Below are 20,244 nucleotides of genomic sequence, written 5' to 3' on the forward strand. Positions count from 1 at the left end.
ACCAGCGAAATAAATTTTCTGAATTTTTGGCCATTTAATCTATAAACATATCTCAAAAAGAAAACACTCGTATGGTACCGATACCACTATTTGTTTAGGCGCGAGCTATCACGACTCCGCCATTTTTAAAAATTTCCAAAAACCGGATTGACAAAAAAATTTTATTTAGTCATAAAATTCGGTCACAAAATTTCACGAGAATCGGTTAAGAATTGCGACCTGTAGAGGAGAACATCCGGACATACGAAAGCAAAATGCCCGAGTCAAAACGTAGACCTTCGCTTCGCTTCGGTCAATTAACTCCCTGCCATACGACTAGCACGGTGGGTATTTAGTACGCTGAAATTATATTACTCTGAGGTCTCGACGTGACAGAGTGGGTGAGGAAGAGCGGCTAATGTAGGTGCTAATTCAATGTGCTGACATAATTGGATATTAAAACCATAATTTTATCTTGTTAACAATCGCGGAGTAGACGGATAGAATTAGAAACATTTTAGATTGCGCGCCGTGTTTTCTGTAAAAGTTAAATGAGCAACAATGGTAATAAACGCAGAGGCTTATTTTCTTAAATAAATCATCGGACTAAGGTAAACGTACTGGTGCTCGAAGCGGTCCCAATACATGTCATCTTGAAACTTAAGTCATTGTCAATAGAGGTGACAGCAAGGTGTCATCTTTTGGGCATTAGCATGTCGAGCACTAGTACGTTTACCTTATACTCACTAGACCAATATCAAAAACAATGAACGAAGTTATAGCTACAGTCATGAGTTGAGTAGGTAGTAAAAACGAAACGGTGTCGAAAACAGCCAAAAAAAAACATTTCCACACGGGAGTCACCATGCGTCATTTACGTTAACTACCCTTTTGTATAAATTCATGAAAAATTGTTTTAGGTATATGATTTTCATCAACGTCGATTCGACTTTGGATAAAAAGTATAAAAGTGGGTCGCTCAGGCGTAAGCGTTTTCAAATGTTTCAGTTGACCTGCTCTAACCTCTTCGCTTGAACTGTTACTAAGTTCGCTACCTATTTGAAAGTGGAACGTACGTTGAGACGAGATTTCGTCTTAACCGTTCTTTGAGAGCTCATGAGATGTTATTAGTTGCGTTACGTGTAGGTACATTACTTCGATTTAATCGAGTTTCGACTCTGAGGCAACTTACGTGTGTCGGAGTTCTAGTTTAATGTGAAAGTGATTGCTTGCGTCAACATTAATGTAGTTATTTCTACGTGAGATTCAATAGAAATAAATATATCGTAGCCAAATCTTAGAATTAATCATATCAAGATGAGGCAATCATTTTCATGAAATAATCGGTTGACCACATTATGAAAAGGTCAATCCGAACCTAACCATATTAGTAGGCACCGTCTATGTAAACTACGTGTACAAACAGCGACACTCCTAACAGGACATCGGTGGACCTTATTACAAAAGGCATATATATATATATACAAGGTGTCCCAAGAAGTAGTCATATACTGAAGCTGGGAGGTAGAGGATCTAGAGGGCTGTCTGAATCACCCCCATGTATGTTCCGCGATTTTTCGTATTTTCGGAGTTATGATTAAAAAAAAAAGAAAAAAATAATAATTAATTTAATTATTAATTAAATTTAATAAAATTATTATTTTTTAATTTTTTATTAAAAAAAATCATAACTCCGAAAATACGAAAAATCGCGGAACATACAAATGGGGGTGATTCAGATAGCCCTCTAGGTCCTCTACCTCCCAGCTTCAGTATATCACTACTTCTTGGGACACCTTGTATATGTACATAGTTGATAAAAACAGTTAAACTATCTAAAAAAAGATTCTCTAGAAAATATTTTATAGTTCCATCGAACGATCACGAAACCGATTGCTTTTTAATCTCACTAGCAAACTATGAACATTAGTAAACATTGCAGCAGGCGCGGTTAAACTTGCAATTTATAGAGCTCAGGAAAGCACAGAAATAGTTCCATTGAAAACTAATAATTGTCGATTCAACGGCAGGCTGGAATGGCGCGCAGGACGTTAATGTGGAATATTCGGAGTATACCATTCGATGTGTATTGAAGCTATAATTTACTAATGTGCACACAATGTACACCCAGCTGCTAAAGTGCATGGCCACTCATTGAGTGAATGAATGGTTGGTAACAGATTTTTGTCACGGAATATTAACTGACTATGGGGAGAGGGCGTATTCAGACATCACTTTTGAATCACGTGAATGGGGGTCTATTGAACATTTTTCAACAGAGGATGACTCACGTTAGACCGGGCCGTGTCCGGGCTTACTTTTTTATGACATGACAGGTGATCACGTGATGCTTTCCACAAAAAACGATGCACCGGAAGCTCCGGCCCGAACACGGCCCGGTCTGACGTGAGTCATCCTTAAGCCTGCATTCATACCCTAACATAATATATAATTATTTGGATTTCGTATATAGGCAGCCTTCATTAGTATTTCACGTGAACAATAACAGTATCAATCTTTCCCAAAAGCCACCCATTAAGATTTATTGTTCAATCTTTTGTTGTATTGTACCTTCATTCATTTCAATTTTATTCATGTTTAATTTCAGTCGTCTCGAGATAACATTGCCCTCGCTGGACCAGATTGCGTTCGCGGTTATATATCTTATCACAAGCGACACAGAACCCATTATCCTTTGTTTATCGCCCCGAGGCCTGGCATTGTGGCCGACGTCATTAAAACTTAATAATGGTGGATTGAATCCGCTGTAGCCTAGATTATTCACATAGTAAGCGGAACGCAGCCAAGCAATAGCCCCACGTGAACCAGTGTAAGTCTGACCGCGATTACTCACTGTTGGTATGGGTCTTGATATAATATTTAGACTGGATAGCGCAACGCAAATGCTGGGCTGTGTTCGGTAGTACAGGACCTGCGTTTTACCGTCCAACGACCATATGTTTATTGTGAAAAGAGGAGGCAAAACTCTCCTTGATTGGATAGCAGAGTTTTGGGATATGACGGAAATTTCAAGTAATTTCGGTGATATGTAGACTTTTAGATAAAGATAAAAAATAAACCTTTCACAAAGCTGCTATTTTGAGTCAAGTATTCCAGATATAAATTGTCTCTAGTATTATTTGTTTCTAATAAAAGCGTTATAGACTGATCTTACATTTCTTGACTTAAGTGGCAGTGGGCGGGGCACATTGCTCGTATAACCGATGGCCGTTGGGGCGGAAAGGTTCTCGAGTGGCGACCACGTACCGGAAGGTGCAGCGTGGGTAGACCCCCCACAAGGTGGACTGACGACCTGATTAAGGTCGCAGGAGTCCGCTGGATGCGGGTGACGCAAGACCGGTCATTGTGCCACTCTTTGTGGAGGCCTATGTCCAGCAGTGGACGTCCTCTGGCTGATATATATGATGATGATGATGACATTTCTTGACAAACATGGAGCTTTTAGAGAGTCAATATAAATTCAATAAGGTAAACGTACTGGTGCTCGACGCGGTCCCAGTACAGTATGTCACCTTAAAACTTAAGTCATTGTCAATAGAGGTGACAGCAAGGTGTCATCTATTGGGCATTAGGATGTCGAGCACTAGTACGTTTACTTTACATGATTTATGGACACCCATCAATATCAGCCGAAAATTTGAAATTCAAGCAATACAATAATAAAATAGCAAACTTTCACTCTCCGATCGCGATTTAACGAATTTGCAAAGTGAAATACGCAAAAGGCGTAACTCTAAATCAGGATTAAGTTAAGATTGGTTTTATCTACAGCGTTACAAAAGACGCAATGGCTTACAATTCAATTTAAAGTTAAACCTTTTCAAAAATTAGCCACGCAGAGGATGGTAAATTAAGGAAACCACAGGATCTTATTAGGCACCTCTCTAGCCATTAGACCCTGGGTAGTGATGTGCCGTTCTTGAAATATTTAAGAATAAACCAATTATTTTTTTGAACATATACATTGAAAAAAAAAATCCTAGAACGGGTGTTTCTCAATCATGAATATTTGTAAAAGTAATAAAATGGCCAACAAAAGTTTTCATGAAAATAAATTTATGTTTTTAATTTTGAACAGAATGTCAATGGTTTTACTAAAAGCAAATATTTAACTTCTTAGAATCAATTTTCATAATGAATAATTAGCAGTTAATTAATATTATATCCTATTTTAACCATCAATAAGAATATAATAACTAATAACAATCTTCTTCTTTATATTTAAGAGCTGTGCTCTTGTCGGTGGAGCAATCTCCAACTCGTCCGGTCCTCTGCCAACTCCTTAACCTTCTGGTATGACACGACCTGAACCTTTTCTTTTATTTGGTAATAATAATAAAAAAAAAAACATTAAGATTTAATTTTCTATCTGATATACCTATGCATTAGTTATAATTTAACTTACTTCAGTTAACATAATTTATAATTATGAACCTCCAGGTCTTTTTGGTTGTATCTTTTGTTGCGGTACATTGCATTTTTGATATATTTATATTTATAACCCTTATTTAGTATTCCTGAGAATACTTTTATTTATTAAGCTATTTACTACATCACATCCCTACTCCAGGCTGGCGGCATTGTGCTTTGCCAGTACTAATTTAATAACGGCAACCTCAATACAACTATATTCTGCTGGATGTACGAAATTTAAACTGGCATCCCGGTAAACGGGTGTTATAATTTTGGATTTAAATAGCTCGCAAAGTAAATTAAGATTTTAATTTAGCTTTAAGCGGCGTAAATAAGCTGGCTTTTAGAAAGGGAGCCGGGGTGGTTTATTAATGAAGATAGCGGGGATTTTAAACTGACCTCCAAGAAATAAGGAGCTTCTTAATTTGAGGTCATATTCTTTTTTTAATATTACCTAAGAACTCTTTAATTAATAAACCGTTTTGTTTAAACACGGGAGATTTAATAGAATCGTAAATATTCAAATGAGATTAAATAGTAACAGCATATATTTAATACGCTATACCTTCTTAATTAAAAGAAAACAAGATACATCATTTATGAACTATATGTTTATTCGTGAAGATATTTATTAAAAATACTGTAAGTAAGTGAACTCAATTCTCTGATTTTATTTAATACACTAAAAAGCAATTTTTCTTCTCGTTTCTTACAGCTATAGCTTAGCGTATAACTTTCCAATCAAAATAGTGAAAATATGTATTATGAAATATAAGTAAATTAAGATAGTTTCCAGGCTCCAAGAAATAATTAAACTAAAAAACTTGGAAGATCAGACAAGACACAATGGCCATAAATATGGAGCAGCTTCAAAACTTTCTTCATAAACACGTCGCCGGGCAAGTTAAAATTAGTTCCTAGGTACTCTATTGGCGGAATCTGGGTCAACATAAGAACTGCACTATACACATGAAAGAAAACAGACTTTAAAGTATCCAATAGTCATTAGGGCATTTTGGACATGAAAACAAATGTTAGTGAGTAAAACTATGATTAAACAAAAAAATATCGTAGGTAACGTCACATGACTAAAGGTTATTGTAACACACAAAACCTACTTATCTAGGGTGGTTTCGCGATTTCGGGGTTGGTCCCATAGTAAAAGTTGCTCAGTATAACCCCAATACCTCCCTGGCAACGGGAATGCACTTATTTTTTGGCCACCCTGTATAGAAGAATGTTAATAGTCACTATTACATCAGCGAAATATCACATTCGACATTCCTCATTTCCACAAAATGTCAAAGTTCAATATTTCTCAGTAGCCAGGTTTAAAGAGTTACCTACATAAATTACATAATACATATCTGTGTATTAAGTATAGGTATATACTCCTATCACGTTATGCCATCGCAATAAAAGAAAATGCCGACCGAAGGAGGGCATCAGAAATGCGGATGATAGATTGCATTTCTGCTACGTTAAACCTCGCACCTGTGCACCTGGAGCGTATGGAAGGTTGAGAAAAATCACGGAAACAACGGGATTCACTCGAAAACGAGTAAAGGATGACTCACGTTAGACCGTGCCGTGCCCGGGTCGGGGCGACCGACATGTCATTTTCTATGACGGCTGATCGATGATAACGTGGTGCTTTCCATAGAAAACGAAGCTCCGGAAGCTCCGGCCCGGCCACGGCCCGGTCTAACGTGAGAGAGTAATCTTATCAAAGTGTTATGCTTGTATGATTAAAGTTGTATAGGTATACATTTATCTTAATGTACCTAATACTACAGCCTAGCCAGTTTGCAAGATTGAATAATCACATCACATACACACACATCGGTAACTCGTGGCATTTAGGTAGCACTTAAAAGATTAGTTTAATTAATTCCTTTTTTTAGTGGTTTCTTTTTCTCGACTCATATAGGAAGAACATTGTCACATCACTAGTCTGTTAGAAACTGTCAAGTGCCACGAGTTACCGATGTGTGCTCATCACTAATCTTTTAAGTGCTACCTAAATTTTATGCCACGAGTTACCGATGTGCTTAAAGCTAAATATGGTGTCATAGTCGTGAAACTGACTATTATTATTTATTTTTCAGTGGTGCGTATGTTTCACTGTGAGATAGTCTTTAGTTTTATACCGGGTGTGGCCTGTAACATGAGCAAAAAATTAAACTGTAGGCTGTACTCCTCATACTGACCAACATTTGTTCAGCGACTTTTAAAAATAACTTGTGGTTTGATTTTTAATACACTTTAAAGTTTATTCTAAGACGCAATGTATTGCGAATTTTGTTATGTTTAAGGCGTGACAAGCAACGTCAATCACAATGATATGGCGTGGCGATGGCGTCCATTGAAGATAATATTTATTTTGTATGTAAAATAGGGAGTCTAAATACTTCATAATTTTTAAAAGTTGTTGAACAAAAGTGTCACCGTTTGAGGAGTATGATCTATGTTTTAATTCTTTGCTCGTGTTACAGGCCACACCCGGTATATGTTCGTAACTACTCGTAATACTCTATTTCGATCATAAATGGAAAGTTAAGTTTAATAATAACTACATGTCCATCTGACCATTGGTTGACCTTAATTTGTCGAATTTTATGATTAAATTACGGCGTCGATGACCTACCTGTACCTATCCACCCGTAGGTATTATCTAGCAAAAGCTCTTCAGTAATACATTTACAATTAATTCAATCCCTTTGTCTGAAGGCGGAAGAGCGATCAGAGAGCAAATCCATTTTTCTGAGATGGAGACTGAATCGAATTGAAGCGAGCTCGTGTCCTCGCATTGTCTAACCTGATTATTATCAGTTTCCTGTCCTATTATAGAGACCATGGGTCTTGTTACAAAGAAAATTAGGTTCCTAATTTTAAAAAATATTGGCAAGAAAATCAGAGATAAATTTATTTCGAATAGGTACCTGTATGTATTTGAATTATAAGTGTAGACTTAAATAGTGTAGAAATACCACTAGAGCAAAATAAAGTCACCGTTCGCTAAAGAACAATGGCTTCCAGTAATAATCTGGTCGCTATTCCCATTGATTGTGCGAGTGTTAGGTGAGATCTTATGCAAACTAGTTTATCGTGACCTTATGGAACCATAGAAAATATATTACACATTTAGCTAACGTGAGCCTTTTATTTACCCATATTTGTTAGGCGAAAGGAATAATACTCTAGGACTAAGCAAAGTAATTTCGTTTCTAAGTCAATGGAATTAGTTCGGAATCTCAATTTTGCCAGCAGCGGGAAACTTGGCCTCAATGTTGCACGCTAGCCCATTACCAAATTATGGTTTTTGCATATTGCACCCGGAAAATGTAGCTGAATTTCCTGATCCACGTTTAATTACATTAGCTTTAACTTTTATGACTTAAACATATTTCTGCCTTTAAGGCTAAAGTTATAATGTACAGTGTACAGTCATAGAATTTAATTTCCGACCCATTTTATACCTTGTCACAGTGACAATAGAATGAGGCCTCTAGTGACTTTTCTATTGATTGTCACTGTGACAAGGTACGAAATGGGCTCTAAATTATATTCTTTGGCTGTATCTAATAACAACTCAGGTGTAAAAATCAATTTAGCCATTTGAACTGTAGGATATACATAGGTACCGCACAAATATGGACATATAACTTAAATATAAAACCTTACACTATATTTTTTTATCGAGAGATATTAAAAAACAGACATTGAAAAAGTAAACAATTAATTATATACATTGTATACTTAGTTAAATGTATTCTTGAACTACTACTTTGTTTTTACCTATCTTTTTATTTTTTTAACACATTCAGGCGGCCTAGCCAAGGCGACGATCGCTTGCGCTTCGCCATCGAATCGCTTTGTGCCTCTCATCGGCGCGATTCGGGAAATGAATTAGAGATTCACTAGACATGAAATAGTAAAGATATGTGACGTTCCACGGCAAAAGGTACCTTATGGCGGCTGGCCCTTACGCTATTATTAACGCCGCTCCAATATTCAGCCGGGGCAATGGTACCTTTTGCCGTGGAACGTCACGTATCTTTACTATTTCATGTGAATCTCTAGTTCATTTCCCGAATCGCACCGTATCACTCTTCCATATTAGTGTATTTCGTTCGCTACGTAGCGTTAGCTATAGGCATGTTGTCTACGGGGCTAGTGCCAGCGCGAGCTACGCGCTACGAGCGTAGCCGATAACACAGGAAAAACCGTATGTAGTGAAAAACGCCTACGAACAGAGGCGGGTTGCTGGCAGTGAATGTGTTATTAGGTATTGTGTTTAATGAACCTCCAGGTCTATTTGTACCATCTCTCAGTTTTGTACATCGTGTACAACATATGTAACATGTTTACTGTGACTGTTTGTGTTAGAAATAAAAAAATAAATAAATGTTCTTATAAATCAAATATTCTGGTTACCTGCTATGTAGGTAAACATCTCTAAGACTATCAAATAAGAAGGAATCCCGCAAAAACCTACCGTGTTTGTGCCTTCACTTTCTTATTCCATCGTAATCCGTAGAGACAGATAGCTTAGTTTCCGGAATAAAACATGAGACTATCAGACGCTAGACGTACCTATACATTTATATATTTAAATTATACAGGATAGCTGAATTCCCGAGCGAAAGCAGTAAAACTTAATACCTAGGGAGCCATCGAGTGAAAGTCACGCTAACCTCTTTTATAAGCAACCAATCAAAAACTTAAGTACCTACCTACGGATGAATAGACATTATTCATCGATTTCGCTTAAGGCAAATATTGTATGTACGTGAAGACGTCAGCATTTTGGTTGAAAGACATACTCCCTGTAAACGTACTGATAATATTTCATCACGGGACATAGTATGTAAAACCATGAAATTTCATACCATGCTAAATGCCATAGTATTATAAGTTATAAATTACAATAATGTTTTGCATAGTTTAATATTTTAAATTTCAACAATAGGAATATATAAATGAGATTAAAATTTTAGCCCTCATATGGCGAAGCTAACTCAAGGCATGCTAAATCACACGCCCACAGTGGCACTTAGCAGTAACGTCCCGGTTTCCTCATTTGGAGCATCTGCCGCTGGCGCCCCAAGATCTATGAGCCCAAGAGGCGTTTTCAGGAATGAATAGCCGAAATTACATTAGGCAATTCGTGTGCTTTTTCAATAAAGAGGGGGATAAAGACAGCCATTACTCTCGGCGATCGAAGGGTCGAGATCGGCTCGATCAGAGGTATACGGGTAAAGATTAGACGTTCATGCGTCAGGTAATATGTTTACGCGTGGCGTCGGCAATAATTTATCAAAGGAAATTTGCTGTTATGGAAGCGAACCATCTTTATAATAACATCAATATTAGGTACTTATCTTAATATTAAATGCTCAGAACAATGATGAATTATTTATAACATATTTTAGTGTTTACATCAATTATAATTTGTTCGGAGGTAGAAATATCACAAATTTTTATTGTTCTCCTCTAGCCTTTTGGCGACTGCCAATTGCAATGTTATTTTGCTGATGTGATCTAGGTTTTAGGTTAATCTACTATCAAAAACATCTTAGCTTCTACATAGATTACTTTTAAATCCTCCACGCCGCCTACGAATTATTCGATCCATTTAAATCCGTTCTAAACACGAAATTAAAAGCAACTTCTCCATAGGCTCGGTAGAGAAAGTGAAAATAAATTTCTATTATGCTTGTCACGAGGGACCCAAAGTTGACGGGCAGCGGACGCAAACACACCCCAACGGGATAATTTTAACCTTAAAAGTTGGGAGAGAAAATATTTTTTGCTCGTTTAATTTTTTGAGGATTCATTTCCAACTTAACTTTTTATAACGTAAATGTTTGTAACGTACGTATAATACGATTTATTTAGTACCGTTACATTTGATACGTTCATCCGCGATCCATGTCACTGTTTATATTGAATTTAACACAAGTGTTGAAGTTATCTTAACTTTACGCATGGTTCTCCAACTTTCATGACATTTACTGAAAGTTGCTACAGTCAAAAGTAATCTTATCATCATGTGCCTTGCGCCTACATTCGTTAAAATATTGTGACAAGGCGGCTTAGCACGGTCGCGTTTTTATCCCTTGTCACCATGCCTGTCACGTTCTAACAAGTATGTAAGTGCGAAAGGGACGCGCATAGTGATAGTCGATAAAAATGGAACCGTGCTGAGCCCGCTGGTTAGAACGATTGAATTTCTGTTTAGGCCTCGAAACAATTTAGAACAGCCAATCTGAACTTGACCTGACCTTAGATTTAACAGTTCTAACGTACAGTGAACTATGCTACAAATGCAACAATTATGCCAGCCAGCTACGGAAAGCTGTGAATAGATTTTGGGGTAGCGTTATATAAACCACACAAAGACCAAGGATGTTGTGCGAATTGCTTACCGATCACGCGCCAGTCTAAGGCTTTAGAGAACTTGTATATCATTCAACGAATAATTAAGTAGCTCTAAATGTCCATCAGCCGACAGCCACGGTGAAATAGGTAGGTAACAATTAAATGAAGGTGAGCAAGCAGGTCAAACCATGTCGCAAGATTAATTTCCAGCAGTCACGTTTTCCAAATTCTAGTTAAACGAACAATATACCTGTCATACTGATGTGCACATGCAGCTCCGATATGTGATTGAGACGGCGTTATGCACATATAGCAGCGCGTGGATATCTATTCAATGTGAAGACCGTTATAAACTCAAACTATACTAGTTCGTCCGCACTCGCACAACCAATGGAATACGTAGCCGCCTGATCCGGCGATTTGGACTCGTTAAACATGTCCGGGGACGCTCGTTACCGGTGCGGGATCTGTATTATGAGTCTTTATGTAAATTGGAATGCAGCTTGTTCAACTGAACAAAATGGGAATGCATCACTGCCATGATTAAATGCGGGTTGCGTTAACAAAGCAGCTTTTAGTAGCCTCATAAAAAAATATTTGTCGTAGCTTACGAGTCGAAAGTAAACTTAATTCTGCGTGTCATCTCAGCTACTCGTATAATTATCATCTGTACCGGTGACAAGATTGGGCCTAGAAAACTCTTGCTAATTAACCTTATAAATAACCTGACCTGCGGGCTCAGCACGGTTCCATTTTTATCGACTATCACTATGCGCGTCCCTTTCGCACTTACATACTTGTTAGAACGTGACAGGCATGGTGACAAGGGATAAAAACGCGACCGTGCTAAGCCGCCTGAGGTTTAAAAACCTGTCTCATACTACACATTTAAGGTTTAATTGCATAGTAATCGTTAATTAGAATGTCTTTGAATGTAGCTTATTGATTTTTATTGGCCACACAATTTGAATTTATTGTTAAGGATAAAATCGACACAATACTTTTCATTTCATTTAACATAGAATTAAATCTGTCCGCGGTAAAGACTCTTCTTTTTTTACCGAGCGTTATCCCGGCCATTGCCAGGGTCCGCTTTCCTACTTGCTTTCCTCCACTAGAAGGTGGCTATTCTAAGGGTTAACCAGTTTAAAATATTTATTTTAATTTTTATGCAGGTAATGAGCGCTCCGTAAAGCTGTAATGCGTATTCATTATTGACCGGCCATTTGGCCTCGCACAGAGCCAGGCTCGGAGTCGTGCCAATTCAGGCACTCCTCGTATCGACCCACCTGGAACGTTATTCTTTCCACTTAAAGTATTCTCTTCTCACAGAGAACCAGTGTACGTTTGATCTCTGATTACGCGTAGTACGTACAGGAATAAAGTTAGATTTATGTTGGTTCACTGGGAGTGTTTGGTAAGTATTGGGAAGTACAATCCTGTCCGACGATCTACTTAAGCCGATTATTTTTCCCCATTTGCGGACACTTGCGGTTGTAAGTGTTCTTGTTTAGTTAGATGCTGATTAGCTATTTATATTTTTGGCCACAATAGAAAAAAATACAGACTGCTCAATTTTTTTAAATATTTTGATTTTTAATTTATTTGCAGAATATATGATATGTATGCAAGATCGGGAGTATTTACATATTTCTGTTGAACCGATAATCAATGTGTTGTTATTTACGCTATGTAACTATTTCAGTTTAAAGAATATATTTAGTTTGAATTTAGTAGTCCGTAATTTAAAAGTATGTTTAGTTGGGATAAATCACCCGAATACATAATTATAAATACAAAAACATTTTGAAAGTAAATTCTAAATACTTAACTCCATTTTATACCTATCCTTAAACGTAAATTTTGCATCATTTCATCTGCTTATTTTGTTGCTTGGCATTGTTACACTTAATCGATGCAAATAATTTTACTAATCTCACAATGTGCCAAGACAGGATATCTATCAATTTTACTTAAATATTCCGGCACCAGAATTTGGCAACTTGGCGCAGTAATTCAGTTTTATTTCCGCAGAACTTGACCTAAATATTAAATAATGAATCTGAAAAAAGAGGCATTTAACTCTTTAAATGTAGCCAGCCCGAATAAGATTATTATTAATCTTATTACGCCTTAATTACAATTTGTAGTTTTACATGTATGTAAAATGTATAATTATTGGTGCAATAAAGAATATTTACTTACTTACAATCAATCAATAATATATCTATCTATGAACTGAAAAAGTAGCTTTTCTATAAATAATTATATGTACATAATTTAAAAACACTTTGGCTTAAAATCAAATAAAATATAACTTACGTGTGCAGTGCCTGGGTTCATCCGACGAATCCCCGCAGTCGTTACTACCGTCGCAGAATCGGTTTATCGGTATGCATTTCTTATTAGTACATTGATACTCCGAGATACGACATCTAGTGTCGTTACCCGTTAGTACTGGCAAACTCTCTGGCTCTGGAATGTCTTTTATGGAGTACGAGTCTCTTTGAAATCCGGTGATAATGCCATTTGGAGTCTCGGTGACGACGTCGCAGTCGGTCAGTTTTATTGTGATGATGAAGATGATTTTGACAGCGATGTGGTATTCTGAAACAAGTAATGTTAAGGTTGATTTTCTACTAGTAAGGAATACTTGACGACGACTTGTGTTCGAATAATTAGCATAAGCTTTAATTATAAAACCTTTCTAAATGGAACGTTGTGTTACTGGCCTGTGACCTTTCCTTGATATAGTGCAAGAGAAACTTGTTTCATTAACCAGACCCTCGCCCTCAGCCTAATTATGTTATAAACTAGAAGTTTAGACTTTATTTATATATTAGAGAAATGGTATCCTCTAGGGCCTTTGCCAAATTCAGTTAGAAGCATGTTAGAAGTACAGAATATGTAAGTTTAGACATAATTTCTGTATCACATTTATGACATTTGTCAAGTACAATAATTGTTATAAATCTCGATGTAATATTATATTGGATCTTTCGTGATTATAAAGGATGACTCACGTTAGACCGGGCCTGAGCTTCCTGTGCTTCGTTTTCTATGGTAAGGCCAGTCCATAGATACCTATACGTCAATATCCTTAAAGCGCTACCGCGGCTAAAGAGCACACAGCAGGGTCCCACAACAAATAAACCTTACAATAAACAGGCAGTAAACAAAGCCAAGGTAACCTGAGGGAGTGAGGGCCTACCGCGAACCACGTTCGACGTGTTGCCTCTCTGTCGCACTTATAAATTCGTACGTAAGTGTGGCAGAGAGGCAACATGCCGAACGTGGTTCGCGATAGGGTCTCTGAGTGCCGGTTGATTAGAAACGTACAGTAAACAAGGTAGTTCCCCGTCATGTTTGCTTTTAATTTCGTTTCGTTTATTTGGGGAACAACCAAGAGTACTTGATTCGATTTGCTGTTGGTAGGATTTTTCTCGATTTTGTGAGCTATAACATTTTTAGGGTTCCGTACCCAAAAGGACCCTATTACTAAGACTCTGCTGGTCGTCCGTCTGTCTGTCTGTCACCAGGCTGTAAAGTCATGGGGTGTCCTTCTGAATCCCTAACAACGTTTGCCCTAAAGTCACTTGGCTTAACTGGTTTGTCCTAATGGGCACATGCCCTAACGATCAATTGTCATAACGATTATTTTCCATAATCCTAACCTTAGACTCATTCGTTTAGCCTAAGACTCATTTGTCCTAAGCATTTGTACCATAACTATCAAGATCCCTAATGTTTTTAGGGTTCCGTACCCAAAGGGTAAAACGGGACCCTATTACTAAGACTTCGCTGTCCGTCCGTCCGTCCGTCCGTCCGTCCGTCCGTCTGTCACCAGGCTGTATCTCACGAACCGTGATAGCTAGACAGTTGAAATTTTCACAGATGATGTATTTCTGTTGCCGCTATAACAACAAATACTAAAAACAGAATAAAATAAAGATTTAAATGGGGCTCCCATACAACAAACGTGATTTTTGACCAAAGTTAAGCAACGTCGGGAGTGGTCAGTATTTGGATGGGTGACCGTTTTTTTTTGCTTTTTTTTTGTTTTTTTTTTGCATTATGGTATGGAACCCTTCGTGCGCGAGTCCGACTCGCACTTGCCCGGTTGTTTTTTACCATATTCTTCGAAATCCCTAACAACGTTTGGCATAAAATAATATGCTCTAACTGTTTTGATCTAATGGCTATTGCCCTAATTATCAATTGTCATAACAGTTACTTTTCCTATTGATCAATTATCATAACAATTACTTTCCATAATGAATGGTAACGAACTGTTGCCACAAAAGAGGGTTAGGTTAGGTTAGAACTGCGACCCTTGCAAAAACGAACTGCTGCCACAAAAGTGGGTTAGGTAAGGTTAGAACTGCGACCATTGTAAAAACGAACTGCTGTTAAAACTAGGTTAGGTTAGAAATACGATCCTTGCAAAAACGAACTGCTGCTACAAAAGTGGGTAAGGTTAGGTTAGAACTGCGATCCTTGCAAAAACGAACTGTTGCCACAAAAGTGGGTTAGGTTAGGTTAGAACTGCGACCATTGTAAAAACGAACTGCTGTTAAAACTAGGTTAGGTTAAAAATACGATCCTTGCAAAAACGAACTGCTGCCACAAAAGTGGGTTAGGTTAGGTTAGAACTGCGATCCTTGCAAAAACGAACTGTTGTCACAAAAGTGGGTTAGGTTAGGTTAGAACTGTGATCCTCGCAAAAACGAACTGCTGCCACAAAAGTGGGTTAGGTTAGGTTAGAACTGTGATCCTCGCAAAAACGAACTGCTGTCACAAAAGTGGGTTAGGTTAGGTTAGAACTGCGACCATTGTAAAAACGAAACGAATTAGGGAAATCAAAATTAGGGCATACGAGTGTTAGGTCAAGCAACGATAGGCTAAGTAAAATTAGGTAACATGATGGTTAGGATATATAATTTTTAGGCCTAACAATAATTAGGCAAAAAAAGAATTATGCTACATAACATTAGGATAAATACTCAATATGGAAAGTGCCATTAGGGAAAAACATATTAGGACAAAAAAAAATCGGTCATTCGATAATAGGGAAACCAAAAGGGTAAGTAATAGAACGTATACAAACCTATAATATATTGCTCAGAATATATAAATTCAATTAGTATAATTTTGAATGGCATAACATGCAATAAGTATAACGTGCGATACGTATAACAATGAATTCCATAATTTTATAATGTATAATGAACTTTACATATAATATCGTTTATGATAAGTATAAAAATGTATAACGTTGAAATAATATAATATACAAAACAAATACCACGCAATAAACCTTACCTTTTATTTTTCTGGGGGGTAAAAGTTCTAACCTAACCTAATACTTTTATGGTAGCAGTTTCGTTCTCTGAGGGGTCACAGTTCTAACCTAACCTAACCTACTTTTCTGGTAGCAGTTTTTTTCTGTGGAAGGTCACAGTTCTAACCTAACCTAACCTATTTTTATGTTAGTAGTTACTTTTTCTGTGGGGTAACAGTTGTAACCTAACCTAACCTATTTTTATGGTAGTAGTTTCTTTTTCTGTGGGGTAACAGTTCTAACCTAACCTAACCTACTTTTCTGGAAGCAGTTTCTTTCTCTGAGGGGTCACAGTTCTTTCTCTGAGGGGTCACAGTTCTAACCTAACCTAACCTACTTTTATGGTAGCAGTTTCGTTCTCTGAGGGGTCACAGTTCTAACCTAACCTAACCTACTTTTCTGGTAGCAGTTTTTTTCTGTGGAAGGTCACAGTTTTAACCTAACCTAACCTATTTTTATGTTAGTAGTTACTTTTTCTGTGGGGTAACAGTTGTAACCTAACCTAACCTATTTTTATGGTAGTAGTTTCTTTTTCTGTGGGGTAACAGTTCTAACCTAACCTAACCTACTTTTCTGGAAGCAGTTTCTTTCTCTGAGGGGTCACAGTTCTTTCTCTGAGGGGTCACAGTTCTAACCTAACCTAACCTACTTTTCTGGTAGCAGTTTCTTTCTCTGAGGGGTCACAGTTCTAACCTAACTTAATCTACTTTTCTGGTAGCAGTTTTTTTTCTGGGGAGTCACAGTTTTAACCTAACCTAACCTCTTTTTCTGGTAGCAGTTTCTTTCTCTGAGGGGTCACAGTTCTAACCTAACCTAACCTACTTTTCTGGTAGCAGTTTCTTTCTCTGAGGGGTCACAGTTCTTACCTAACCTAACCTACTTTTCTGGTAGCAGTTTCTTTCTCTGAGGGGTCACAGTTCTAACGTAACCTACTTATCTGACAGTAATTAGTTTCGATGACCTATGAAATACTGAGCTATCCAAATAATTTTACTGATGTTTTGTTCAGATACTTATATAAGATGTTATTCATTATTTTAATTTATATGCATAATGAATGCTATATTAAATGTAATTAGTTTATTTGTATGTTATACCAAACAGGGGTATGTATATTGTATGTTATATTATTTTTATGTTATACTTATTGAAAATATAGATTTAGTGCATTATACATAAGATTAGTATACGTTTTGAACGTTTGTAAACTGAAATTATACCAAAAGTTCGTATTCATTATGATACGCACCCAAACCAAAATTAGGGTATACGAGTGTGTGGACAACTGATCATTATGACAAACAATATTAGGGAATGCAAAAATAGGAGAAAAGACTTAAGGGATTCAGATATAGATCCAAGTCATGAACCGTGATAGCTAGATAGTTGAAATTTTCACAGATGATGTATTTGTATTTCTGTTGCCACTATAGCAACAAATACTAAAAACAAAATAAAATAAATATTTAAGTGGGGCTCCCATACAACAAATGTGATTTTATTGCCGTTTTTTGCTTAATGGTACGGAACCCTTCGTGCGCGAGTCCGACTCACACTTGTTTTATATCCATTGTGCATATCATGTAATTCAAGAATTCATCTCTTGTTTTTCAAATAGGCAAACTACTTTAAAGTATTTTTTTTATTTCTCTTAATTCGTTTTTCTTACTTTTTTTTCTATAAACAATGATTGCAATTTAAAATAGGTACCTATTTTAGAATTTTATCCGAGTTTTTTTACCTAAATATTTACTTTGCAGTTACTCGGTTTCTTATTGATATATTATGATATATATTGATTATTACTGTATGTCTGTGCCCTTCTGTTATCTAATCATTGCCAAAACCTCTCAATCTGTAAGTTACATTAAGCCACATTAATGGGAACAGAGTCCAATTTCCTTGGCATCGAATTTATTATTCCTCAAGCTCCAGAATTAACTACGTGAGGCACCTGCAATCTATTTGAATTCAAAACAGCTCATCAATATGGATTCATTTGGCCCCATGATGATACTGCGTGCTTTGAACCGTGTACCAGTGAATGTAATAAAGCAGTCACAACTATTGTTTTTTTTAGGGTTCCGTACCCAAAGGGTAAAAACGGGACCCTATTACTAAAACTCCACTTTCCGTCTGTCCATCTGTCCGTCTGTCCGTCTATCCGTCTGTCTGTCACCAGGCTGTATCTCATGAACCGTGATAGCTAGACAGTTGAAATTTTCACAGATGATGTATTTCTGTTGCCGCTATAATAGCAAATACTAAAAAGTACGGAACCCTCGGTGGGCGAGCCCGACACGCATTTGTCCGGTTTTTTGTTACGTTCCGCCTTACGTCTGCAATGTTCGTATTAGATTAATATCATTTTTTTACGTTATCATAAAATATTGAGCCAAAACATATTAATATGCATGCAAAAAAATATATTTTTCTGAAATAATTTAATTTGTTCAAATACTTTAGTATTGTTGGCAGCGCCATCTCTCTCGCTAGCTCAGTATCACATGAGTGATCTAGTTAGAAGGTTCGAACCATATTGTTCTACCTTAGAGATGGCCAGGGGACGCCATAAGCCTTCAGTAAGAAGTGCATATACTTGGAAAATTTGACCGTTGCCGCTGTGACCCGGTGGCCGAGTGGCTTAGGCATCTGCCGCGATAGCAGAGGACGCTGGTTCGATTCCAGCCTGGGGCACTGGAGGCCTTGGTCACTTTTTCTTAGTATATGACATTTATTTCAGTTTATAATATGCATGCATTTTGTGTCCGCTGTATTTTCAAAAAAGTAATTTTAATTTTCAAATTTCAAATATCACAAACACATCAGCTACACATCGGTAACTCGTGGCATTTAGGTAGCACTTAAAAGATTAGTTTAATTAATTCATTTTTTTTTGTGGTTTCTTTTTCTCGACTCGTATAGGAAGAACATTGTCACATCACTAGTCTGTTAGAAACTGTCAAGTGCCACGAGTTACCGATGTGTGCTCATCACTAATCTTTTAAGTGCTACCTAAATGCCACGAGTTACCGATGTGTACATCACATACTTAAACCATTCCATAACTAACAACAACAAGGATGTACTGCAAACGTTGAACAGTATACCTCCTTGTTCATAATAGGACAATATTGGCGACCCTCTTCAGGATTACGTTCAATCACTAGCACATGTTTTCTGGTTCCTTAGTATAAATAACATCACATTTTTCCACCCCATAGACTCACAGCTCTATGAAGATAATTTCCAACGCGCAAGTACTGCAATGAATGGGGAATAATTTTCAATAACTAAGGAAATCCAGCTCATCCCCGCAATAACTACGAGGCTCAAACTTTTATTCGCGAGCTCAATATGAATGGATATATTTGAGAGAAACTGTCATCAATCTTTCCGTGCTGCGGCGATGACACCCTTTCATGCTTCTTCTTTGTATTGGAGCATTAATAGGCTGGTCAAAGATAAATCTTTTAAGCTCGGAGTGGGAGCCGTCAGTTGGCGCCCAATCAAGGTGCGGTGAATATTTTGTTACAAATTGTGTGCTGACGGTTTCTTTTTCGGTTCTTCACTGCATTTTAATGATTGACGTTGCAGAAAAAAATCTCTAAACGAGTAAACATTAGTAGGCATTGAGTTTTTTTGGTTACAAACGGTTAACGGTTGACTATATTCATCTTTGAAGTAACTGTCGAATGAAGCTTGTATATGACAAATGTAACAAATTGTATTGGAATAAATGTTAGAAAATCATATGAAAGGTTTTATAAAAAAAATCAAAGAGAACATCTACATGTGTAAGTACATAACATTTTTCGTTTATTTATTTCCAACATAGTGCAAACAAAACGCATTTCGCTATTGTTGCACGAACTCTAAATCCCGCAATTTCTCAAAAACTACTTGAAACTTCATTATTATTCGCGGTTCTGGACCCGAGCTCACAATTACACCGAATAAATGAATCATTAAAACAATATTCGCCTCAGAATCTTCTAAAATTTCTGTGTACCCTTTGAGTTTTCAGCAAACTTTTATGAGCAAATTGTCTCAGAAGTAGCGAGAAATTCCATTGTTTATATCGCGGTGGTTGAAAGTTGGGTTAT

General features: G+C 37.0%; 1 protein-coding gene across 1 annotated transcript in view; it reads right to left on the reverse strand.

Moving 5' to 3' along the window:
• The window catches only part of LOC134792739 (uncharacterized), a 123,575-nt gene that overhangs the window by 76,818 nt on the left and 26,513 nt on the right, over positions 1 to 20,244 (reverse strand). The window contains exon 2 of the mRNA XM_063764038.1: positions 13,120 to 13,404. Within this exon, the coding sequence (XP_063620108.1) occupies positions 13,120 to 13,404 (285 nt within the window). The remainder of the gene's footprint in view (positions 1 to 13,119; positions 13,405 to 20,244) is intronic.

This window comes from Cydia splendana, chromosome 8 (assembly GCF_910591565.1).
Source record: "Cydia splendana chromosome 8, ilCydSple1.2, whole genome shotgun sequence".
Taxonomy (NCBI): domain Eukaryota; kingdom Metazoa; phylum Arthropoda; class Insecta; order Lepidoptera; family Tortricidae; genus Cydia; species Cydia splendana.